General features: G+C 41.6%; 1 protein-coding gene across 2 annotated transcripts; it reads left to right on the plus strand.

Moving 5' to 3' along the window:
* The first annotated feature begins 7825 nt into the window (after nt 1-7825).
* DSCC1 (DNA replication and sister chromatid cohesion 1) lies at nt 7826-26427 on the plus strand. Of its 2 annotated transcripts, none has more exons than XM_086879630.1 (9): nt 7826-12330; nt 13974-14142; nt 16518-16652; nt 19323-19413; nt 20354-20492; nt 21812-21861; nt 23027-23184; nt 23746-23894; nt 24675-26427. In XM_086879630.1, exons 1-9 carry the CDS (start codon nt 12119-12121, stop codon nt 24781-24783), a joined length of 1212 nt encoding a protein of 403 aa, XP_086735756.1. In that variant the 5' UTR covers nt 7826-12118; the 3' UTR covers nt 24784-26427. The 2 variants fall into 2 exon arrangements, with proteins under 2 accessions (XP_086735756.1, XP_086735759.1); XM_086879633.1 differs by having other exon boundaries at nt 23030-23184.
* The last annotated feature ends 762 nt before the right edge of the window (nt 26428-27189 follow it).

Raw genomic sequence — 27189 nt, forward strand, 5'->3', positions numbered from 1 at the left:
GAGAGGTTTTTTTTTCCCTAGCATATTTTGTATAAGAGAGAGCATTATGTAAAAACAAGTTTGAAAATACTTGCTCACACTCTTTGCTGAGAAAGACAAGTACAAAATGGGTTTTGGCTTTTAAGTTGACCTTTTCATCTAAGTAGCTCTTGCGACACTCACGGAAAATTAGTGAGAAGGTTTTTTCCTATATTCCCAAGTTCATTTTCAAAGAGAGCTCCCTTGTCTTTGTGTTTCAGCTAGTTGACTTCCTTAGCACTAGAGGCCTGGGAAGGGGCACCATAGGAACTACCAGGTATTGTCCAATCTCCCCTCCTCTGTTCAGGCTATGTACAATTGTGTTTCCCATACATGAAAGTCCACAGATTACATTCACTGCTGCTCTAAGTTTGACCCATTTAAGTTGTCTGCTAGGAACTGGTCATAAGAATCAATGCTTGTATGATTCAAAGAATGCATCTGGCCGAGCTAATTTTAGTCTTGTGATAAACCACAGGAAAAGTTAGTAAGTTTTTTTCTAAAAAAAAAAACAAAACAAAAAACCCCCAAGGATATGTTTTAAACTTCTCTTTTTCTATTATTGCATCCAAGTTCCTGCAAAAGCCTCCACAGTGAGATAACAGAAGGAATTTTTCACACTCTGTCCAACTTTTCAGCACTAAAGTGAGAATCATATCTGTTTATATTCTTATATTTCATGTGTTACTGACCTGGTAGTTGTTGTAACAGTGAGTTGAAATGCAGAGAGAAAGGAATTTTGATCCTCAGATATACAGAGACAGTCTGAAAGGGGTTTTCTAAGCCTGTCCCTACACAGCTTTTCCATTTTGCATTAAATATTCATACACTCACTAGGCCAGACAGAGGTAGTGAGATTTCTGTGCAGACTGACAGCTAAGGCATAACCAAGAGATGGGTACCTCCTTTAGTGCTTTTTCTTGTGAGCAGGTAAATATTTTATAGAAACAGGCAGCTTCAATAAGATAAAAGATCAGAAATTTGCATCAGACCAGTAATCCAAATAATCCCAGTTGACAGTATGCTCTGTTAAACCAGCATTTTGCACTACCCAATGCGTGTTTCCCCCCTTATACCTGGAATCTTCTCTAATTCCTCTTATTTCATATATTCATTTTATTTCCCAATGATTTCAAATTTTGAGCATTGCAAAAATATTTACAAGTCAAAAAGCACCTGTAAACCTGTTGGAAACCTCAGGTTTAACTTTGAAGAAGATCATATGTATTTCCAGTAGGTTTTTTGTTTGTTTGTTTTCTTTTTCTTTTTTTTTTCTTTTTTTTTTGCATTGTAAGCAATGGAAATTACGACTTGTACAACTGGAGTTTTGTCTATATCATATGTTTAGTCCATAGACTTGTGTAGTATCCAGCCTAATGCATGGACTGGGAGGTGTGAGTCAGCTGGGAAGCGTGACTAAGAGCTGAAAAGGAACTGCTTTCTAAACCACTTCTCAAGTGTGAAGACAACACCTTCTAGCTCCGTGGTAAAAGCCAGCTTCTTAAGCCGTCCCCCAGCCTCATGTGTGCTAATGCACTCTGATGTCTGGTTTAAAATGTTTGTTTAAAGCGCTGTGGCTTGAACTGGCGGTTTGACACCGAGTTGTGATCAGCCCTGAACACTCAGGGTTGGTTTTCTTGTTCTCTGGGAGACAACACCCGAGAGTAGAGATTCAGTCTAAGATGCCTTAGTATTCTTTGCTATCTATTTCTGCTTCTCAGCGCAAGTTTCTGTTAACTATTTATCCTTCCACACTCACTGCCCACGATGGAGCACGCTCTGCCTTTGGGCACCTGGCTCTTTGTTTTCTAGGGTGAGCACCACAGCCGGGCTTGGGGGAGGTGGTGGGTGCAGAACGTGTGGTTCTGGTGGCAGGAACAGAGGCAAACAGCGTGACAGAGTCCAAACAGCTGCGTCTATGGGGTACAGAACAGGCTGATGAGGCTTCAGCACCGTCTCTGTCCTTCACCCTGAAATTCATGAGGTGAGGCTGTGGGGCACACAGAGACATCCCGGGCCAGCGAAGGCGCTCCTGTGGCTCCCAGAGCTCGGCGGGGCAGAGCAGCAGCACAGCCCAGGGCCGATGTGCGGGACCCCGGCATCGCTACAGACCCGGGCATGGCTACAGACCCGGGCATCGCTACAAACCCGGGCATCGCTACAAACCCCGGGCATCGCTACAAACCCCGGCATCGCTACAGACCCGGGCATCGCTACAAACCCCAGCATCGCTACAAACCCGGGCATCGCTACAAACCCCAGCATCGCTACAAACCCCAGCATCGCCACAAACCCCTGGCATCGCTACAAACCCCAGCATCGCTACAGACCCGGGCATCGCTACAAACCCCGGGCATCGCTACAGACCCGGGCATCGCTACAAACCCCGGGCATCGCTACAGACCCGGGCATCGCTACAAACCCCGGCATCGCTACAAACCCCGGGCATCGCTACAGACCCCGGGCATCGCTACAAACCCCGGGCATCGCTACAAACCCCGGGCATCGCTACAAACCCGGGCATTGCTACAAACCCGGGCATTGCTACAAACCCCAGCATCGCTACAAACCCGGGCATCGCTACAGACCCGGGCATCGCTACAAACCCGGGCATCGCTACAAACCCCAGCATCGCTACAAACCCCGGGCATCGCTACAAACCCCGGGCATCGCTACAAACCCCGGGCATCGCTACAAACCCGGGCATTGCTACAAACCCGGCATCGCTACAAACCCCAGCATCGCTACAAACCCCAGCATCGCTACAGACCCGGGCATGGCTACAAACCCCGGCATCGCTACAAACCCCGGGCATCGCTACAAACCCGGGCATCGCTACAGACCCCAGCATCGCTACAAACCCCAGCATCGCTACAGACCCGGGCATCGCTACAGACCCCGGGCATCGCTACAAACCCGGGCATGGCTACAGACCCGGGCATCGCCACAAACCCGGGCATCGCCACAAACCCGGGCATCGCTACAGACCCCCGGCATCGCTACAAACCCGGGCATCGCTACAAACCCCAGCATCGCTACAAACCCCGGCATCGCTACAAACCCCAGCATCGCTACAAACCCGGGCATCGCTACAAACCCCGGCATCGCTACAAACCCCGGCATCGCTACAAACCCCAGCATCGCTACAAACCCGGGCATCGCTACAAACCCGGGCATCGCTACAGACCCCAGCATCGCTACAAACCCCGGGCATGGCTACAAACCCGGCATCGCTACAAACCCCAGCATCGCTACAAACCCGGGCATCGCTACAGACCCGGGCATCGCTACAAACCCCGGCATCGCTACAAACCCGGCATCGCTACAAACCCCCAGCATCGCTACAGACCCCAGCATCGCTACAAACCCCAGCATCGCTACAAACCCCAGCATCGCTACAAACCCCGGCATCGCTACAAACCCCGGCATCGCTACAAACCCGGGCATCGCTACAAACCCCAGCATCGCTACAGACCCCGGCATCGCTACAAACCCCGGCATCGCTACAGACCCCGGCATCGCTACAAACCCCAGCATCGCTACAGACCCCAGCATAGCTACAGACCCCGGGCATCGCTACAAACCCCGGCATCGCTACAGACCCCGGCATCGCTACAGACCCCAGCATCGCTACAGACCCCAGCATCGCTACAAACCCCGGCATCGCTACAGACCCCGGCATCGCTACAAACCCGGGCATCGCTACAAACCCCGGCATCGCTCAGCCCCGCTGCCATCACCAGCGCAGCTGCTCCCTCCGCCGGCTCGCCTGACTCCTGCCCCTGTAAAAAACTGCTGCCAGTGCTTAATCACTCTGCCACCCTGTGGCCCTGCCGAGAATTTGTTTGAAAATGCCAGTTAGAAAATTGTAGTGAATCGATGCTCCACGCAAGAAAAAGACTGTTAAATCAAGCTTATTTTATAAAGGAATAATCTTTAGACAATACAATCTTTGCACCCAATAAGAAACACAAACATATTTGACTTTATCATTTATTTCCCTCCTCAATAAACACCAAAAATAACTGCCCAATCTAGTAAAAATTAAAAAGTCAGTAAAACACTGGATAATTCAATATTCTCTTTCAGGAAGGTGTTTTGCAAGCATTTGTCTGGCACTTCCAGGGTTCTCAGAGTACTTCAGAATGTTCAGAATGTTCAGAATGTTCAGTGCTGAAGCAAAGAGATTAACTCAGTAGAACATGATTCTAAAATAAATCAGAATATACATTGTGCTGAGATATAGCAAAATGATCGGCTAGGATCAGTCCCTCTATTGAACTAAAAAGAAGGTATCTTCAGTGCTGTTGAGAACCAGAATTCTTTAATGTTGAAAGAATTCTTCTGCAGCTCTGGAAAGCTCCCTGCTTTTCCAGCAGGGAAACTGGATGCCAAAAGCCTGTGGGAAGGAGGCACCAAAGACAGAACTGGGATGAAACAAAACCATATCAAGGTTCTCTCATAAGACCAAATTCAGGTTTCTTGAAATAGATAATCTGGTAAACAATATTGCAAAGGGCTGAGCTGTAGTGGAACACTGTAATGCTCTCAACAGCTCAGCAGAAAAAAACCCATGTAAAGATCAGTCTGTAGTTGTTGAGTCCAAGAAGAAAATTTCACCAAGGTGCACTCCCACATGGAAGAAGGGTGACATGAGAATAAAATGGTCCAGGAAGCACCAGTGAAGAAAAGAGGATTGGTGAGAAAAGCATCCCACTAAGAACATAAAAGTAAGACCTGAGCTGGAGAAAACAGGGAAAGAATCTGGAAAAGCAGCAATGGAGATGGAAGGAATAAATTTTCTTTGTAAAGTCCTTCAGAGTTTTTTCCCTATATTACCTGGCTTCACAGCAATTGTCAGAGAGACAAGACCTTCCTTCCTTGTCCTCACTGACTTCTTGCTCTGGAGAGGAGTCCTCCAAATTTCTACCCTTAAAGATGTCAGTATAGAAAACTCACCCAGAAGCATCTCAGAAGACCCACCTACTGAACATTCCCACCCTGGAATAGGATCAGCTAACACAATTTTTCTATAACACAATTTAGCAGACCCCAGTGTACACTCCCGCAGGAATGGAACCTGCACAGCTTTTTTAATTAAAGCTTTTGATTTATTTTTTTTAATTGCCTTTGATGTTTCTCTCATTCAAATAATTAAATTTTGGAGGTAAACTCATTTAGTTCTCTGAAGATGGGCTTAAAGGGCAGTATTTGGCTTCATGCCTCATACAGGATCTCTCTCAAAACAGTTCATGATGAGAGCAGCCTCATCATCCACTTTCCAAGCAATTTGCCAGGGAAAGGCAATTCTGTTAGGTAAGGTCTGTGTCAAAACTGATGACCCAGTCTCTAACACTTAGACAGGAGAAAGTCAGAGGACAAGAATCTCTCCTAAGTGTATAGGCACTGAACATTTCTGAGTCAACAGTGATTGGGGATCTGAGATCAAAATGTCCAGTCAATGGAAAATTACTTGTGTTATCCTGGTTATAGCCTACCACATTATGTCAAATTATCTCAAGACACTGACAGCCCTTTTGATATAACCACTACTATTCATTACTCACAGAGCTGTAAGAAAATAATTGAGCTACTCATTTACACAATTGAATTGATTACAATGGAAAAATGTTTGTCCTCACAACAAACTCCAGTATTCAGCAGCAGGAGAAAAAAATAAAGATGGTTAGCATCTTCACAGAAAAATATCAAAAATATAATAGACATGGGATGCTTTAGCCATAGGCCCTAGTATCTGATGAGGGGGGTAGATGGAAATCTTCAGAACAAAATGTTTCCTGCAGAGATGTCTGCAGAGTTTTTCCATTTTCATGTCAGGCTGATGGTTTGGGGCTAAAAAGGGCATGGGACTAGAAGGGCTTCTATGTATATTGGGGAGCAGGATGGGAAAGCTACAGCTTGCTCATCCAACATGTCAGCATAGGGAAGAAAGTTAAGAATGACAAAATTGAGTGAACTGGTAATTTTTGAAGAGTTACAGCCTGAGATTGCATTATTCATCATGACTGAGGGGCAAACTAGAAGGCCTTACAAGGAGAAAAATGAGAAACACCTAGAATGTAACAGAATCAGACACTTGTTCTGCAGCTCATTCCAGCATTAGATTTGTTGGGCAGAATTTTTCTGATGCATTAATTAGTATTGTGTTTTATTATTTTCCATGTAAGGCTTCTGCTGCCTTTGTTACATGAGCTTTTCCTGTATTGGCTTCTTCTCATTTAAGTTTTCATCCTGCCATTTTCACTGTCATTTTCCTGTGTCACTCTATTCCTCCATTGTATTCTCTTTACAAATAGAACACTTGATACATTTTCCTGTTTGGGTTTTTTAAAATATTTTGCAGAAAATGGCTACAGTTTTCACATTAATTTGATTAATCTATTTTTTTACTTTATATTCATACAGAAAATGTAAGTATGTAGTTTGCTGGGTTTTATTTGTAGTATATATCCCCAACAATACCTTAAAAATTAATAATAAACTAAAAAACACCCACTCTCGGAGGTTACTACTATGCAGATAGCATCTAGTCAAGAAGTGAGATGATGGGATAACTTGCCAGATGGTAAAATAATTAAATACTAAATACTAATACCTAAATACTGATATTTAGGTTGTCAGTATTAATAAGGTCTGCAGACTGAAGTTTGAAATGAGCCACAAAATTCTCTACACAATATTTTAAAAACTACATTTATTTGCATTTATCTCATGTAACTCCTAGATATTAATGATAAGACTGTTTTAAATATCTCTAGCAGCAGGTGTTTTATGTGATTAAATTTTAGGTCTTGCAGTAAAGTATTGCTGTTAATTTTCCCAACTAGCAAAATCATCTGGGTATGAATTACAGACTTTGCTGTGGTAGAAGCACTGCGGAGATCTACCCAGAAAATTATCCACGGGGAGCAGAAGATTTTAATGATATACTCATGCATGAACTAACATGGTTTCTTGACTTATATTCTAAATTTGAATTATTACATTATTACATTCTGGGAAAAAACAGCTTGCTCTTTCATCCCAGTGTGAAGAGACATCGCAGCACCTTCCCTCACCCTTTGCACCAGTGTTTACATTGTGAGGACCTGCTGTAAAGCAATGAATATTCTGGCTGACTGGCTGAGACTGAGAGAAGCTCTGAACGTAGGCTGGATACCACCTTGCTCATGTTTACCCCACCTTATCCTGAAATCAGTGTTGCATGATGGATCTTCTGCCTTTGTTTGCAATTACATATACAGTCCCTGCAAAGAAATAACATAGCAACAAAAGAGCTCTCTAATTGCTAGTTATCTCATAAGCATTGGGCACCTGGGTTCTTGCTTGTCACAATGGTGTGTGGTGAAATTCTCAAAGTCATTTCTGAATTGTCTTGATTGTGTTTGAGCTCTGACTATTTGGCATATGCTTTCCAGTTCTGTGGTTGAGTTTTTCTTCTTCAGTATTTCCAGGTCAGAGCCAATTTATGTCATGGAGATATTCCAAGCTATTGTGTGGTTTACACGAATATTTAGGTTTGGTTACAGCTGTTTATTTTCTCCTAATTTGAATATAAGTGTTTTGCATCTCTCTAGTGGCCTGTTAAGACTGACAAGACATCATGTCTGAGGTAGCAATGAACTATCTGGTTATTCTACTAATTGGCTGAAATTCTCCCTGTTTGAGTCTTGGACTCATTAGCTCCTGCTTTGTGGTGCTTTTCTGGCTGACATCATCAGGTATGATGGTTTTACTGGGGAACAGTAATACAGATGAACCAAGGTCAACACAGAATATGCAAACCACTGTTTTTTTATTTTACATTTCACTACAAAAAAAAAAAAAACAGTTAAATAATTAAAGTGTGTCTCAATAACATACTTTATGATACAATCTCTTTCAATGGAGAGCAGAAGAGTGTGTACTCTGGTGATTTAGGGGATCTGAATTTATTTAGGATCCTGAGTTATGACTAAAACCTGAATATTGTGATTAACAGAGACAAGCACATCTTTATGAACTTATTTAATGTGGGTCACAGTCATTTTGACTTTCACCACATCTCCCAGGTTTTGCAATGTGTTGCATAGAAATTTATTCTCTTCTGTTATCCTGTACTTTCTGTTCTTTTCATCAGTAATCCCTAGTTCTTATATTTAAGACAGACTAGACAATCATCATTCAGGGTAGGTGTGCACCATGCATTTACACAATAGCATAATGGTATTTTCTGTTTGGTCTTTTGTCTTTCTTGCTTTCCTGAGAAGGAAATGTAACACATTCATTGTAGACATTGTAGTAATTTTGTCATTGCCAGTGTCTCATGGGAGTCTGTGACATGCTTAAACAGCATTCAGAGCTGTAACCCCAGTCACACCCAGAGCTTCAGTGTTCACCTTCTGTAGTGAAACACAATGAGCACATCCTACGGCAGGTATTTCTAGATAATGAGAAACTGTCATTTAATTAGTGAAAATGTAACACACATGCTAATTTTAAATATTGCAGATGGCGTTCCAGTTGAAAAAAAAGAAATCCTTGAACTAGGTTTTATGAAGCTTTAATCAAAAGGAATCTCTCTTGTGGAATAATTTCCAAGAACTGTAACTGTGAATCGTGTAATTATCACTGAGCTGATAATGTGTTGGTATATTCAACTTTGGCACTGTGCCAGTTTTTCCAGTGCTGGCTTTATATTTTTTTTATTATTTTCTCAGCTACCTCTGTTGTATTTTGAAGCACATCTGCAAATTTCTAGTGTGTACATCTTTGTCATTTGAACACCCCATTTCATGTAGCCCTATTTTCTCACTGCATTACTGTAGAGCTCCCAAGCACTTGAGTTGCTCTCGTATGTGTGAAGTCATCCTCCTAAGATGCTACCTAGTGACTACAGCCTGACAGTGATAACATGCACTGTTATCTCCTGCTTCATCATTCTGTGTTTCAGTTGTGGATCTTCGGAATTATTTCTTTTATTTGCTTTGTCACAGATGCCTTACATTTATTTAATGGTTCACATCCCCGATGTTTGAGTCCTGGGAAAGATTATACAGGGCCAATTCAAAGGCAAGACTATAACAGTCTTCAATGGTCCTTTTCTCGTTTGCCAACTTCACTCAATAATCATCAACCACATTCCATTAAGACTAATTTCCATTAACATTTGTCAGTTGAAAAACTATGTCAAAGCTTATCTTGCTTGAGGCTTGACTTCATTCCTGCCCCCATCCCCAATGCAGCTGAGGATACAGAGGCTATTTAGCAGTTCAGTTTACTTCTCCCCTATGCTGACAGGTGTACACCTTATACCTCACACTCACAGCTGCACACTCATAGCAGCCACTTAAAGCTTCCAATGGGCACCTGGGTGGATGGATAGCAGATGGTGATAAGTTAAATCAGGATAGCTGAATTTACTGCTTCCTCAACTCTTGTTTCCGTTCTCCTACAGGTGTGTTTCACCTCTGCTTGTGCCATGATGTTACATGCTCCTGAACCCTGACAGTTTCAGCCCACCAGACCAGCTCAAACTGAAAACAGAACTCATTTATGCTATAGCAGCTCCAAAGCAAATAAATAACCCCACAGCATCAATATAAAATAATTTCAGGATCCTACCAAGCTCCCTTGCCATAGCATGCATTTCCTTATAAATTGACAGCAATGTTGATAGTTCATAATCTCATTTTCTCTGCAATTCAAATTCATTAAAGAATTTATCCATGTTTCAAGAAACCAAATTAATGAGTTCCTAGACAAGCCTGTTTTTGTCAGGTCACTGCTCTAAAGCAATCTCAGTAAAAACAGATGCATAATACCAGTTATTTCTTGAGAAATGGGACATCTCTATAGATTTGTGTCCACATGTTTGGAGATAGGCCAGTTGACCTCTGCCTCTTAGAATGGATTAGAGCAGCATTCCCCCAAGTAGGGGCCTCAATATATTATCTAGCCACTGATTTCTACCAAAATTGCAGGAAATTTACCTACCAAATTTGTTTGACCTTGAACAGCAATTTCCAGAGGGGTAAACGAGGGACAGGCAGAGAAAGATGGTACAAGGATATCATTTAAGTTCTGAAATACATATATAATAGATATAATATATATATATATAAAATATATAAAGCATCTTCAACCAGAACTATTAGGATAAACAAAACTGATTAGAAAGATTAATAACTGCTACAAATGTTCCAGACCACAGATCAATGCCAACTCCTGAATAACATCTAGTGATTTAATTCCTATTGAGTTTATTTACATAGCAGATCTCTTAAGATATAAACTCCACAAAGCCATGCCTTGGATTCAGTTTCCTGGCTATACCAGAACTTTTTTTAATTACGCAGAATAAAAAGTTTGTTAGCTGATGCACACAGCAGGCAGCTAGGGCTAACACACTACCAGGCTGAGTGTTAATATGCCCTGCAGCATAAATCAGTGAGTGTCTGAGGAGCCAGTTGTCCTGGACAAGGAAGAGAAGAGGCGTCCTGTGCTGCTCCTTGCAGAAGTCTGACTCCCACTGCTGCTTCGCTGCTGTCTTCTAATCCTCTGCTTCTGTTTTCTTCTTATGGTTTAAGGACACCAATAGACTTACCCTTGAATCTCTGAGCTGCAGCCTATTTCCATTGCAGTAATCATGCATGCCTGTGGTTTCCGCTCATTTGTGTCATGGCTTTACTCAAGCACATCCTCACAGCTTCCTCTGGCAGATGTAGCCCCATCAGGCCACAGCAAGAACCTGAGCTGAGCCCTGAGTCACGGGGAGACAAGCCTCCCTGTGGAGGCTGTGCAACCTAAGGGGTCATGTGTGGATGAGAACCTGCAGGTAGCTGCCCTCGGTCAGACTGTCCCCAGAAGGACCTGGGGTGTGATGCCAGTGGGTGGCAGCTGCCTCAGCAGTGCTTTCATACCCACTGTGGCTTGGACATTCAATTTCCCCCCCTCCTCACTTGTTGTCACGCTCTGGTGTTGAGGAAAAACTTTGAGAGCGGCACAGCACTGCTGCAGGCTTGGGGCAGTGTGGCTGGAAAGCTGTCAGGTGGAAAATGCGCTGGTCAACAGTGGCTGAACATGAGGCAGTGTGTGCCCAGCTGGCCAAGAAGGCCAATGGCATCCTGGCCTGGATCAGGAACAGTGTGGCCAGCAGGAGCAGGGCAGGGATTGACCCCCTGTGCTCAGCATCTCGAGTGCTGTGTCCAGTTCTGGGTCCCTCTCTCCAAAGAGGACACTGAGGGGCTGGAGTGTGTCCAGAGAAGGGCAATGGAGCTGGGGAAGGGTCAGGAACACAGGTCTGGTGAGGAGCAGCTGAGGGAGCAGGGGCTGCTTAGCCTGAAAAAAAAGGAGGTTCAGGGCAGACCTTACTGCTCCCCACCACTCTGAAAGGAAGCTGTAGCCAGGCAGGAATTCTCCCAGCTAAAAAATAACAAGATGAGAGGAAGTGGGCTCATGTTGCACTAGCAGAGGTTTAGATTGGATATTGGGAAAAGTGTCTTCACAGAAAAGATGGCACTGGAACAGGCTGCCCTGGGAAGAGGTGGAATCACCACCCCTGGAGTTGTTTAAAAGATACATTGGTGTGGCATTTCTTGGAAGCCTTTTCCTTCCTAAACAGGTCTATGATTTTATGTTGCCTCAGAGCTGGGCGCTGACTTCCATATTGGGCCTAGTTTTGCAATGTTTTGTCATTTTATTTTTGCGCATTTTGTGTATTTTTACTGCATTTCTGTCATAACGAGAGATTTTACTGCAGCATGGCCCGGCTCCTGTACAGCCGGACAGAAATCGGGAAGTCTGTCCCATATTAGACCCGGTGGAAGAGCAAAGGAAAGCGATTCCCCTCGGTACAACCCCGAGCCGTTCCCGCCCGCCCCGCCATCGCTCCGCCCGTCCGTCCGTCAACCGCGGAATCAACGGAGGCTGTGCGCGGCGCCGCCGCCTCCCCGCTGGGCGGGCCGGGGCGGGGTTGGAGTTCGTGGCGCGGAGCTCGGAGCGGGCCGGGGCGGGGTTGGAGGCCGTGGCGCGGAGCTCGGAGCGGGCCGGGGCGGGGTTGGAGGCTGTGGCGCGGAGCTCGGAGCGGGCCGGGGCGAGGATGGAGGCCGTGGCGCGGAGCGCGGAGAGGGCTGGGGCTGCCATGCGGAGCCGTGCCGAGGTGGACGCCACGCTGCAGACGGCCAAGCTGAACCCGGCGGAGCTGCTGCCGGCCGTGCAGTGCCTCACCTTCGGCCCGCAGGCCGGCGGTGGCGAGTGCTGCCTGCTGCAGCTGGAGCCGGGGCTCTGCGCCGAGCTGGAGGCGGGGCGCAGGTACGGCGGGCGCGGGGCCGGGGCCGCCGCGGTTCGCGCCGCGGGCATGTCCCGTAGACTCGGCTTCCTCCACGCCGTGTTCTGATGCTGTTTGTATAACTGCCCTGAAGTCCCTTAAACCTGTCTCAGTTACACTGGAGACTAAAAACTTTTTACATTTATAAGAACCATGCTATGTTTGGTTGGGTGTTTTTTTTTTGTTGTTGTGTTTTCTTGTTGTTTTGTTTGTCTGTTTATTAGTTTTTATGGAAAACTTCCTGCTGTGGAGACTTACAAACAGAACTCGGGAGATGCAGGAATAGGCTCCCCAAAAAGCGGTCGCAGCTCCAAGCCTGCCGCAAGAAGCGATTGGACAGCGCTCTCGGGCTCATGGTGTGATTCTTTGAGCAGCCCTGTGCCCGGCCAGGAGCTGGACTCGATGGTCCCTGTGGGTCCCGTGCAACTCGGGATATTCTGTGATTCCGTGATCAGAAATACAGGTTTAGAAAAGAGATTTCAGAAATAATAGATTTAGAAAAGAGATTATGTTTCTAAAAGAATCCTGCTGAGTTTGAGATTTTCCTGTTCGAACTCTCGAGGTCTGATGGATGGCAGGGTGCCTACATGACAGACAGAGTGGCAGGGAAGGATCTGCAGTATTAGCGTGGGCATACGGTGGGATGCTTAGGTGACACTGGACTCTGGACCAAGACCAGGTTCTAGATAAGGCTTTGATACTGTTTTAAATTTCTTCCTTTACTGTAATGCCAGTTTTCCATAAGGAAAATACTTCAAATGATAGGAAATGAGATGTCCTTCTCAAGAAGGTAGTTCTCTAAGATATATGTTAGTAACCCATTCCTATCAATGCAATACTGATATCGTATTATCTGTTAGAGGCCTGAATAATGTTGATCCTTCGGGGCACAGTTGAGCTTTGTTCATGCATGCAGGCTTTGGGAAACAAGAGGAGCAGTTTAATTAAATTGAATCTGAGCATTTACATTAGTGTGTATTAGTATGTAGCCTGAGAGGAACTGAATGTTCCCCTGTCATCCCGTTTTGGTATTATCACATCCTCACCCAGAAGCTTTACTTAATTAAGCATGTGAGCTGGAGAGGGTGGTTTACATTTTCTCTTTGACCAGAATTGTTCTAGAAAATTATTTTCTTTCCTGCTTGGAATTACTTGCAAGAAAATAGATATTCATTATCTTAAGGGCTCTGCACAACAGACGCAATTTCTGTTTGCTTTCTTGTTTCACAGTGGGCCAGCTTCAGTCCTCATTACAGAAAACTCTAGTTGTAATCTAATTTCTAAGATTAGTGAACTAGTTAATGCATTAATCATCACTTAATGTTTTAGGGGAGTTGAGAAAATCGGTGTATGACTATAGGCATTCAACTGTGTTCTGCATGCAAACTTTGACTGCTTGTCTTTTGAGTTTTCCCACACTAAAACGAGAGGGAAAAACATTGTCAATTAATTGACATTTGCATCTTTATATTTTGTTGAACTGTGACTGCTGCTACCAAACAGAACTGCAGTTTGTAATTTCTTTACAGATGTATAAATGTGAGAAAATATCAGACAAATTTAGTAAGTGTTCATCCTGAAACAGGTAAAAATACATCAGTATTTCCATGCTGTATTTTTTTTCCAGCCTAGTAGTCCGTGGTGAAAAGGATGAACATGCAGTGTTGTGCAGCAAAGATAAAACTTATGACATGAAAATAGCAGATACCTCAAATATGCTGCTGTTTGTTCCTGGTTGCAAAACTCCAGAGGAGCTGAATGCAGATCCGGCATCTTGTAATATTATTCATTCACAGGTATGTCTTTCAGGGCTTTCATTTGTTTGCTTTAATTCTCTGCTTTCTTATTCTCTGATTTCTTGTATTTTGTCCAAGATGCATATACGAAACCCAGCTGGGATTCAGTTGCCTAAATATAGGCTTCTGATGCCATTTTAGGTGCCCTGTGGTATTGCTTAACTGCTGCTGCAGTCTGCCACTGGAGGAAGGATGAGTCTCCTGTTGCTTCTTTGTGTATTGACCTGGAGGATATCTTTATAAATGTGTTTTTTACACAAGGCTGTGCTATGCCTTAGGGTGTCCAAAATTCCTTCTTCAGGCAACTGAACTTTCTCCATAATGGATGGTTATTATTGTTTTTGAGAAGTTAAAACTGCGGTTTATTTTCAGTGCATATAATTACTTGTGGTAAGTATTAAAAGCTTACAAAGAAAATATAATTTCTCAGTGTTAGCAGCTATTTTTAAAGTAAGCTATTTACAGGTTGATTTTTAGGAGTGCTTTCCCCAAAAGGGAGATTTTACCACTTTGTGTCTGGATACTATTTTTTAAATATAGAAATGTATTTGAAGGTGGCTCTTTCAATTAGCATATCAAAACATTTGTCCGAGTGAATGATTTTAGAGTCCTCTAAAAGAGTTTAAGAATTAAAAAATTCTAAAAGAGTTTAGAGTTTAAGAATTCATTATTCTCTGCCCTCCTGAGGCATAGTTAATAAAATTCTATTAAAAATAGCTAGGCAAATATTATTAATTAATTATTTGCTGTAATGGACATAATGGCATCATTGAGGAATAATCCTACTTCAACATCAGTTCTTCCATAAGGTCTAATGAGCTAATGTAAAAAGTTATTTCAAGCTGAAGTAGATTAATGAGAAAGTAATATTCTTCCATATACTTATTTTTTGCTACATTAAATAATTTCACTATTCCTGTGAAGTTACACATCATAGAAATGTGATTTGCTTAGGAACTATTTAAAAAGTTTTATTTATAAGAGCTTTCAAAATTATTTCAAAAATGTTAGATGGTTCATTGACACTGCAAATTGTGAAACACAGCAAAAGATAATATGTGTACTCAGTACTGTGGGGCTTCACTGCCCTTGACTTTTAGTCTTGGTGCTGATCTTTGTGTCACTTGCATGGCTGATACAGCCAAAGGGTCTGCCATTTCATTCACTTCACACAGCTCAGCTCAGGTTATGAGCTTTGGAGTATTAGAATTATTTATTTTCTTTTCTATGCAGAGTAATGTTTTCTGAGCAATTTGGTAATTCTTATTACCAAATTGCTCAGAAAACAACTTAGCAGGAAAAAAGCCTAGCACTTAAATATATCCTAATTGACATGAATCTTGGAAGTTTATCAGGAAATTGCTGTTTATTTCTATGTATTAGTATTTGTATACAATTTCTTCTGTATATAGGTGGTTTTCTTACAGTTGATTTAAATGGAATATTATTTTAAAGTTTTAGTTGTTTGTTTTTTTTTCTTTAATGGGGGACTTCTAAAATACCCCAAGTATTCCAGTAAAGCACTTAGAGTATTTTAAAGTACTGTCTAGAGGCTTTTTTGTGGAAGCTGTTTTAACATGGGACTAGTGACTAGGTTAGGAGTCACCAAGCTGGAGCCTGTTCTGCCTCTGCAATTCTGTTCCTATTTCTGTCAGTTTGGTAAATAGCAGAAATTATGCTGAAAGGCCTCCAGTGGTCTGTCCTCTTCAAAGAGTCTTGCAGGAAGTCAAGGCTGTACCCCATGAAACACCTCAGGATTACTCTGAAAGTAAAGCTTTGGTAAGTCAGTGTTGTTGAATCAAGAACAGCCAAGCTTCTGTTGCACTCTTCATTTGTGTGTTGACTCAGGGTAAGAAGCAGAGACATCTTGTCAGTTATGTGCAAGTGTAGGTTTCTGTCCTTGTTAATGTCTGCTTTGCTTGAGCTTAGGGCTATGATGATTCATTAAGGTAGAAAAAGACCATGAAGTAGATCCCAAGCCTGGGGAGAAGTGGGGAAGATAGACACAGGTTAATACAGGAGGGCTTTTATGGCAGTAATATAATAAGTTAAGGCAAAAAGCAGTTTTGAGAAAAAGTGTGCAGAAATACATCCTGTGGTGATTTTCTGTCATTTGCATGAAGAGTTGAGTTGTTACCTTTGTCTTATGCACTACAAACATTTTTTTATCAGTCAACAGTAGATTTTTATTCTTCATTGTCTGTAGTAATTTTTTTTTATTGAAAACATTGCGGATTGTTTTGTCTTTAATTACCCTGTTAAGAGTTCCTTGTTTTCAGTGACTAGATTAACACTGCTTGCTGATAATTCTTGGTAAGCAGCTTTGAATCCAGATGCTACGTTAAAATGTTTAGAGTCTCTGTTTTCTCTTGTAGATTGCTGGTTTCTCCAAGAACTATTGGGAATTAAGGAGATGTCGACCAAAACTGAAGAAATTGAGGAAGCTTTTAATGGAAGATCCATATGAAGGGCCTGACAGTCGGAAAGATCAGACTTCAACATTTTCAAAGGTAAATCAACTGAGTAAGTTGCTTTCTTGTAATTGGTAATGAGTAAATTAAAGTGAAGATACATCCTTAAGGAGAAAAATCCATTTCCTCACATGATTCACAATGCTTCTTTGAGTTAATTTTTTAACCCTTCTATTCTAAACAATTTGGTTGGTGTTAGTACTTCCAATGATTACAGGTAAGCAACCTTTTTATTAGTTAAAAGAGGAAAATGAAGGACATGGAAGGAGGCTGGGCATTTCCCTTTTCCTGTGGGAAGTTTTTTGGATTGGCAAGTCGCTTGCCAATCAGTAATTGGTGATGACAAGAAGAAGGGAGTTGAAGAGAGTAACAGGGATTATGTATAAGGCATAGAATAAGACACACTAAAAGAAGGGAAAACACAAATAAAATCCTGTCCTGCTGTCTTACCATGTCTCTGGGAAATTCAGTTTGGAACCTAAAGAGTAATGGAGAGACCCAGACTGTGTAGCCTATGATCTCAGATAAAAGGCTGGTAAAAATTCTGGGGTTTTGTCAGTTTGCTTTTGACTTTAAAAGCAAAAAGTAGTTGCTCTCAAGTATTTTATTCTGAGGCTTGATTGAAGCTGACACCAACAAATCATCTGCATGTGTTTGGATGTGCAAACACAGATGTTACTTTTCTCTGGAGAGCCATCATGCCTCTCTCTTCTTGGATGATTAACAGGCTGATTTCTGATTAGTTACAGAACTAATCAGAATTGCCTACCTATGCTGATCGAGGCATAGAAGAACATACAGCAAAATAAGGGATGGCAAAGGTTAAAGGGCTTAAATTGTCAAAGGCTAACAACACAAGAAAGTCATATGAAACAATATTTATTTGTAATATTGAGTATTATTAAAAGGATGTCAGTGTCTCTGAAATGTTAATGCCCGATCTGAGGATTGATCACCATTTAATTTTGAAGGAGAATGTATTTCCTCTGTGAGATTACTGGGTAACAACTAGATACATCTGATAAATGTAGACAAGGCTTAACCTTGCCTCTGGTGGAACTCTTAAATGAATCTGAAAGCTCTTTCCTATGGGACTGATTCTCACTCAAATCCCAAACAATGTCTGTAGTAATGACTTCCATTGTTTTGTTTGCTACACTTAACATTTGTCGTGTGCTGGGAACTAATAGGCCACCTTTAATCTGTTTGAAAACCAATTAAATTATTTTGGTTGTTTACTGTAATCTCATGATTTTCAGGACTGTATTATATACAGAGAACCCCAGAAAAACAGCCATAAAGATCTATGGCACTGTAGGGAACCTGTTGCATAGTGTTGTGATTTAGCAAACTAGAGGAAAGCTTATAAATATATGGGCTAGTACTGAATTTTACAGGGAATAAATTTTACAGTGAATCTGAATACTCAGATGATCATAGAGATAAGAAACATATTAAATATGTTATTTGGAGGTTGCTGGTGTGGACATGATGCAAGTCAACTCATTCCATTTTATGTTTGCAAGGGCAGTGCAGCTGATAAAAGCATCAGAGCTGAGAGCAGTGGCTGTTGGGATTGCTGGGCTGGCCTCAAAGCAGAAGCATATGCCAAGGACTCCTGTGCAAGGCCTCTGAATGGCAGTGTTAAATTTCATACGTATTGATTTGGGGATACTTTTGCTCTCAATTGCTAGCAGTGTTTTAAGTACTGTATAATAGGGTCATCCTTCACTGACATACTGATGGGAGCTTGGCCTGATGATACTTCAACATACTCTGATAGGAATAGCACAGCAGAAAGTGGAAGCCTTTCTGTATTTATTAAACCTTTTTTTAACATGTGGATGTTCCAAACTTAGTGTTGGTATGTTTCATTTTTGTTCCCATAGTCTGATAGATCTCAATCCAATACGCAATCCAGTGTTTTTCTTTCTGATAGGAAATATTCTTGAGCTGTAATCAACAGAACTTTAATATTAGAATTTATTAAAAAGGCTCTAATGTGAATAAAGGAATTGATGTCCTATTTCCTGTGCATTGAAGTCTAGTATTTCTTCCAATTACTTCACTCCTCGTGAAAACTTCAGTTCCACCCACGTCTTCACCACAGTATCCCACAGCACCTTCCCATCCCACCACAGAACTGTTCTGCAGGGAGGTGTTAGTGTTACAGCTAGGTGTGTGCTGTGTGTGTGCCAACTGATTAGCAGACACCAAAACACAACGTGTAACTGTTGAGCTCGTGGTGGAGGAGGCTTTCCCTCAGTGGAGGTACTGAGTGCAGGTTCTGACTTCTATCCAAAAGTAATAAGTGATTTTTGCTTTGCCTTTTCTTTGAAATCTCACAGATTAAATATGTGATTTCAGGAAATCCGGAACGCATTCACTTTTTGTTCTTGCTGACTTACAAGGTCTGCTTGTGCTAATTTGACATTCTGGGAATACAGGTATATTATTTATGACTGGTACAAAGAATTTCCTGTAGTTAGACTGCCTTTTATATTGAATACCCTTTGAGACAATGTTTTAAGTTACAGGAAAAATTTTCAGAGAGTGTGGCAAACCTTAGAAAATACAGAGTCTGGGAAGAAGCCATCTATCTTAAGTCTTTCCTTCATTATAGCTTATAATGCATTTAGTATGGCCACTAAAGCAAAGAAGGAGTAAGAATAACCTCTTTTATTTCCTTCTTGTTTTCTCTTGTTGCAGTATACAACAGAAGATTTATTAAGTCTGATTCAAGCAAGTGAAGAAGAAATACTCCACCAATTGCAGGTTATAGATGCCTGCAAAATTGAAGGTATTAGTGTCTAAAGATTATAATTACATATGAGGAAATAACCCTGCTATTTTCCCCAAAATATATGTCTCCTTTTCATAAGGCACATTCCATATCCTTGTCTTTCAAGGTACAAGTTACTTCAAAGTTCTAAAACTTGTTTCCATAGATCCATGTCCTCTGCTGCTTGGAATCTGATCAGAAGGATAAAGCTGAGCAGGCACTGCCAGTCTCTCTCCTTCCAGGATAACTCCTTTGCTGCAAACATTGGCATCAGAGTATCCCACCCACAGCATGAGTATTTTTTTAGCTGGTCACCCTCTTCATGAATGAGTGGGTACTGTTTTCTGTAGTTCTAGAGGCAAAAATAGATGATTCTTAGGTAACCCCATCCTGTTTATAGTCCTTTTGTCCTCCCAGACTGGGTTTATCTCAGTGTCTTCCTACCATGTGAGGCAAGGCTTGAGCAAGTGCCTCACCTTGGGACAGGTCCTCCTCGTCCTTTACTTGGCCATGCCCAAACCCTCACTAGGACACAAGGTGATGGCAGTCCTAGAATCCTCTGGATTTCTGGATTTTTGTAAACTTCTCTAGACCTAAGCTGTTGCTTTGTAGAGCCAGTGCAGCCAGTTCTGTCCATGCAGTTCTGTTCCTGAACTAAATATTGTTTTTCTCACATCTGATTCATCTTGGAGTGATATTTGTAGTGTCTTTGTATCTGTGGCAGTTAAAGAATTACTAAAGAATTACAAACAGTTGAGATAATTAAATCTCCTTTACATTTGTTCTTATGATTTAGTTCCTTTTCTCAGCTTTTTATTCTGAAAAAGACACAATGCTGCTGCATGTTGTAAAGGTGTGACCTGAATGTCCAGACTCTAGTAAATGTATCTTAATGGCAATAGAATTAAAGTGTTAATGTTTTCCTTCTAATAGTGTTTTTTGGTGCTCTGTTTGTCAGGATATTGGAGAATTCTACACTTTGACTATGAGATGAAACTCTTGAATCATGTGACTCAGCTAATAGACTCAGAGTCCTGGCCTTTGAGTAAGGTTCCTTTATGTGCCTGTCTTGAAGAACTTGGATCTCTAGAACCCAGGTAAACAATTATTTTTAGTACTTACAATTACCTACATTCATTATTAACTATTAATAATTACAGTACTTGTTAACTGTCTATTAGAATTATAGTCTTGCAAATCTAGATTCTAGTTATCATGATGTAAATGATACATTTTCTTGTTTCAAAATACTCAAGGGAATTTTTAGGCAGATAGGTTAGTAAACTGATTTTAGTGTTTATTGGTAGTATTTCCATTGATTCATAGTAGAAATATTACTGCTGAGTTGTAAATGATGGAAGTAGCATGTGCTTAATTTGTAAATTGCTGAGCATCTTGAAATACCTGTTCTGAAGCTATAGCTAGCCAAAAATGTTTGGTTTATCTGTTGCATACTAGGCAAGAAGGAGATATGTTTTCTGGTGTAATTCAAAATTACCATTCAAAAAAAGCCTTAAGTTTACAATATGTGACATTTTCCATTTAATTGGCTTTTGACTCAAAAAAGATATCCGCAGTTAGGCTATAATTTTATGACAGAGCTTTAGAAAAGCATGTATTATTTAGTAAGGGGTAATTAATTGAGAAATTTTTGACTTGCATCATAGGATCGTTCAGACTGGTAAAAAACATTAAGATCATTGAGTCCAGCCATTAACCCACCACTGCCAAGTCCACATCTGCACATCTTTTGAACACCTCCAGGGATGGTTTCTCCAGCACTTCCCTGGGAAGCCTGTTAGAGTGCAGAGAGGAATAAGGTCTCCCCTAAGGCTCATTTTCTCCAGGCCAAGCAGCCCCAGCTCCCTCAGCTGCTCCTCATCAGATCTGTGCTCTAGACCCCTCCCCAGCTCTGTTGCCTTTCTCTGGACACACTCCAGCCCCTCAGTGTCCTTTTTGGAGTGATGGGCCCAGAACTGGACACAGCACTCGAGGTGTGGCCTCACCCGAGTACAGGGGAACAGCCACTGCCCTGGTCCTGCTGGCCACACTCTTCCTGATACAATTCTTCCTCACTGGAAAAAAGTGATACTGCAGGAGTCTCTATTCCTTATTTTCCTTACACAGTTTAGTCTTTGCTAGTTATAACTAGAAAGTCAAACAGACCTTTTGGGTTGACAGGCTAAATCAGCTCCCATCTTTGGATGGATTTTATTTGTCCCCTTTGGTTCTCTCTTCTACTTCTTTTTTTACCAGTTTCTTCATTTCACCCACAAAAATGTGTCTCGTCATCTATTCTCTTTTATAAAAAAAAATTATTTTTTTTCTCCGTACCTGTTTCTTAATCTTCATGGTATCTGTTTCAGTAGTGTTCTAGTAAACAGTAAAATAACTTGATTTCTGATTTCTTTCCCAGAGAGATGATAGAGCATATTCTTTTGAGCTATGGCAGGAAATATGTTGATGGTAAGTTTGGGAAAGCACGCATGGTTTAACTTTGCAAAAAAGAAATAGTTATTAATGAGGAAATGCAGGTTTTGTGAAGCATGGCCCAACCAAATGTTTGCTGCAGTGCCAGTATAAGGAGGGAGCAAATTGAGCTAAAAATCAGTACAATTGTTAAAGGAAGTTTCATAGGAAAAGAAGGGCTATTAAACCATACAAGATGATTGTGAACAGAGGTACTGGAAATGATTTATTAGGTGTCTACAAGCCATAATTTTGTGACTAAAAAGAGATCACTAGTAAAATTTAGGTGGCATCTCTCTTTAGATACCCTAGAAGATCCCAGATATTTAAGCAATTAATTGAGCAGTCAGTGGCATAAATTCAGCTTGCCTGAAGTCGGTATCTGCCTTTGGTCTCTTGAACTACACCACAAGATCTGCTGCTGTATGGATTAGATTTCCATTGTCTAATTGTCATTTCCATTGTGAGATTTTCCATCTCACACACAGATATAATACTGCACTGCCCTAATCTCAGTCTGAATTCTTCCCCACGGTGGCTTTCATCGCACCTTCAGCTGACATAGGAGTTGCACTCAACCTTAAGGGACATAGGAAAGTAACTGGAGTGACAACAGACTCTTGTGTTAATATATTTAGGAAGTTTGCACAAGGAACAAGTCTGAATTACAGAAAGGTGGCTGAAACAATAGAAGGAAGTGGTTATACCTCATTTGGTTCAGAAAATTCTAGCCAAATCAGTGTGAGAGAAAATGAAGTCTCATCCCTTCATAATCTCATAAGGGTGATTGAAGAAGTGAAAGTTTTGTTAATTGTTTAAGCAAATGCTTTAATACAAACCATTCAGAAATAGGAATGAGAGCTGTAGGAGAAATGGTACATTGTGGAAGGGGAAAATATGGAGGGCAGACACATTTATTGATAAGAATTAATACTGTAGTTGGGACAGTGCTGCTGTATTCTGCATCGTTTGTTCTTGAGAATGAGAAGGTACCATAATTTATCTAAATTAATACCGAGTCAAATTACTTCCCAAAGGAGAAGAAAAAAGAGAATGCTTGGTGTATAGAAGTCTGTAGAACAGAATGGAAATACAAGGGAATACAAGGCTGTTCTTTTATCAAAAGGCAAGAATCCAAGATAACCTAGTTTTTGCTTCTCAGCAGGGGAGATTTTCTTTGAAATGTGTGAAGATAAAATATGCAGAGCTATAGCACAAATGCTTTTGCAAAATGCAGTTAAATTCAATCTGTCAGAGTTCGAAGAAGTCTGGCAACAGAGTGTTCCTGAGGGGATTACAACAAGACTTGATCAACTTCAGGTAAACACATAAAGAAGTATGGATTCTTTTGTGAGTAGGCTGTAACTGACTTGTGTCATATATATATTTTATCCATTACTGGTATTGTGTCGTTCTTGTCAGCTTTTGAGTTCAAGTATGCTTTATGATGTCCTCTATGAGCAGCAGTAGTCTGGAATCATGGTAATTCAGGTTTCTGTAGGCACATTTCACTGTTTGAAGAAAGGCTGCAGCTGTACCATTACTACATGTAAGTGTGACTGGAACAGAAACTGAAGCTGTTGTTGAACAGATTGCAGTGACATCCAGCAGAGTAGCAAACACTATGGAAATCCTTTTGTTCAAAGCAGGCAGAGAGATGTTAGAACCCAATGGATTCTCCCTTCCTTCTTGTCATAAAGGAAATTATAAGTACTGCCTGTAAAACAGTGCCTTTATGGTACTTCTTCATTTTCCCTCTAGTAGTGCTGTTCTGGAAGGCTTTGGATCTGCAAAGAGCAATTTGTATGGAATATGTCAGGAGGAAGGAAGTTTAATTGTTTTGTCAGTACTTAACATTTCCTTTCTGATGCTGATCTACAGGGCTTGGCTCTTGTGGATAAAAGTTCAAGACCAGAGACCATCTGTCTACTAAAAGTGGAAGACTTACCTGAAGACAATCAGGAAAGATTCAACAGCTTATTTCGCATACGGGAAAAATGGACAGAGGTGGATATTACCCCTTATATACAGTAAGGATGTATTTATTTTTATTAAAATATAATTGGTATTATATTCTTCCCTTTTTGCATAGCTGGTTTCTGATGAGCTATCACTGCCTCAGTGATACTACTATGCTTTGCATTTTAAATTAATGTGGATTCTCTATATGAATACAGTACCTATCTCTGGGATCTGTAACTCTCTTTTTTGGATTAAATGTATGTAAAAAGCTGATCCTACTGGGTTTAAACAGTAAATGACAACTCTCATTTGATTAAGGCAAGACAATTGAAAGGCTAAACTTCCTGACATTTACAACGAGTCTCTATATTTACAACACTAGAACTATAGAGCAACAGTGCTTCCTGTACTGCGTCCCTTGTTCCTTTGGTGGTTAAGACTTACACTACTGCACTATTTAGAATGTTCAGCTGTGATACATGTGTGCAGATATTGATGCTAATCCAGAAATAACTGCATCAACTCTTCATGAGTGGCTCTAAATTTACTCTAATATAACTGTTTTGCTAGATTGAAAACTCTGTTAGAGATCAGTAATAATAAAAATTCTACCTAAAACCCAAAATTCTTTTTTCTGAAGTAAGTAATTTAGTTTTGTCTAGTGTTTAAATGTCAAGGCATGTTCTAAACTTTAGATAACTTAAAGCATTATGTGACAGTTACAGTAGTTCGGGTTTTTTCCTAATATCCTAATCCAGTTTATTGCTGTAGTTACAAATATTTTACAGATTCATTTTATGTGAGAATCTCTCTTAATGCCAATGTCATGTGCTTTATTTCCTCTCTAGAGACTTGTGTGCAGAGAAGCAGACTGTTGGTGCTCTTCTGACAAAATATGCTCGCTGTTCAATGCTGAATGGTGTTAAAGTTTATAATTCTAGAAGGCCCATCTCGTAAGAAGTATTGTTTGAAGAACTGAGGATACTGAATATAGCAACATGATTGTTACTTGATGCTGCCTTCTGGGGAAAAGACTGCCAACCATCATTTTACAGTGTACTTGAGGTTAAGCAGCTAGGCTACTTGAACATATTGTGTTTTCTGCTCAGCTAAGGAGAGTGTGAGGGGGCACTTGTGGCCTCTAAGGAATGAGGTGAGGTGTGGCCTCACCTTCCTTTGCCAACCTTCCTTTGCCCAACTTCCTTTTCCTTTGTGTCTGGTTAAGCCAGGAGCCAAGCTACTTCTTGAATACACTTAATCTGCTTATCCATAAGTCTGAAATGGAAATTTAAACCTCCTTGATAATAATGCAATTGATTGAATTGATTTGATTAACAAAATGAAAATTTTAGTCTTCTGCCCATTAGTGACCATTCTTAGTTTCATTGCTTTCATTCAGTGTTCACATTTTGAAAAGCACAGAACTCATAAGTCTCATGAACAAATCATTCCCCATTGAGACTGCACCTGACACTTTAATACTTAGCAGAATGGCCTTATATATATATATACACACACATATACCTATATACATATATACATATGTTACAAAAAAAAAACCTAATTGCAGTGAAGCATGAATATAAGAGAGAGAAGTTGGACATTGTGTTATGAATTTCCTATAAAGTGTCATTAAAATGTAGCAGAGGTAAAACTAATGCTTTACAGAAGACTACTTATACTTTTTTAAAAAGAGCCTACAAAACTTTGTAGTACAATTATTTTTGTAGTTTGTTATGGTGTATAACTGCACATAGAAATTGTGCCTTGAAACCTTACATTATAATACTGTTCTCTGTAGAGCAATATAACAGGATGTTTTTATGATACCGCCGTGAAGTGGTGTGCCTGAGATGGTAATTTTGTAATCATTAAAAAGGATTGTTTGCATATCTGTAAACCACTTTAATATTAGATAGTTTCCAGATTTATATTTTAAACTTAGCAGTTTTCTGTCAGACTCATGTGAGGTATGAAATACCTTGAAACTGCCAGCATTTCAGCTGTAGAGAGATGAGTGGGGAGAGTAGAGAAACTCCTCCTAAATCAAATGTAACTCTTAAGATGCAGGGTGTGTATACTTGGAATTGGCTACAGATAAAAGCTGTGGATTGTTGTCCAGTGCTGCAAGGTCAGTGCCCTGTGCTTCTACATTGCTGGTGCAGGGGTGTGGCGTTTGACCAGCTCTGTGGAGACCCAGACTGGCTTAATGCTGGGAAGAACTGCCTTGTTTGCTGTCTGGTTCCAACAGCTGCACTTCCCCAATAGGAATAGGTTCCCTCCCAGAGATAAATGGTAATATGAATGAAAAAACCTTGGAAATTCTTTCCGTTGTATCACAGAAGGCTCCTTAGTTGAAATACACAACATAATTGTTAACTTTTTTATTTGTGGTCCAAGTTTCTATTTGCATATATGTATAATATTTACATAGGGGGTTCTTTGTAAAACAAACAAGAAATTAGGTATTTCGTGAATAGAGTTTTGTTACAGCCGCGAGAAGAGTTTGTTGAAATTAATTGTTATCATTCCATGTGTTCAGTGCTCCTGGTTGGTTTTGTTAGACATTCAAAATGAAATGACGCTTTCAAACTCCCATCAGATTTTTTTCATGCATGCATTTATTCTAACCTAAACTAGATGAATCTGACGTTACTTATAACAAACTTGGTTATGAAGGAACTTTATCTCGTGTCCCCTGCTGCTGCCGGTGGCGGCAGACGGAGGTCGCTGCGTGCCGCGCTCCCGCCTCGCGTTCGCGCCTCACCTTCGGCTCCCGCCGTCCCTTCCCGCCTTCCCCAGCCCGCGCCTGCGCGAGCCGCGGCGCCTGCGCACGGAGACACGGCGCGGCCCCTCTCAGCTTTTGGATTATTCGTGAGGGTTATTTCCTTCCTTCCCCCCCCCCCCCTTTTTTTTTTTCTTTTTATTTCTCTCCTGCGGCCGCCGCTGAGCCGCCCTTCTGTAGAAAGCAAAACTCCGAAAGCTTTTCCCGCTGAAGTGACAGAGCTCAGTCGGGCCGTGACCTCTCACCCGCGGGGTCGGAGGTGACCGGCAAGATGGCGGCGGCTGCGGAAGGGCCGCGGCGGGCGCGCTGCTGAGGGAGACCCGCGGGGCCGACCCTGCCCCGGGCCCGGCCACCGCCCGGCCCGCCCGACCCTCCGCACCTTTCCCGGCTCTCAGCGGGCGGCGCAGCCCCAGCCGGCGCTCCCAGGAGCGCGGACCCCGGTGCCTGCCCGGCCGTCCTGGTTCCGTGGCTCCCGCCGCCACTGCCCGCTGAGCCGGTTGTTTTCCGTAGTTGCCGCGGAGAGGAAGCGCCTCTGGACTGGTTCCGTGATCACAGCGGATAGAAGGGTTGCGTGTGCA

The sequence above is a fragment of the Cyanistes caeruleus genome, chromosome 1, assembly GCF_971803275.1.
Source record: "Cyanistes caeruleus chromosome 1, bCyaCae1.hap1.1, whole genome shotgun sequence".
Lineage (NCBI taxonomy): Eukaryota > Metazoa > Chordata > Aves > Passeriformes > Paridae > Cyanistes > Cyanistes caeruleus.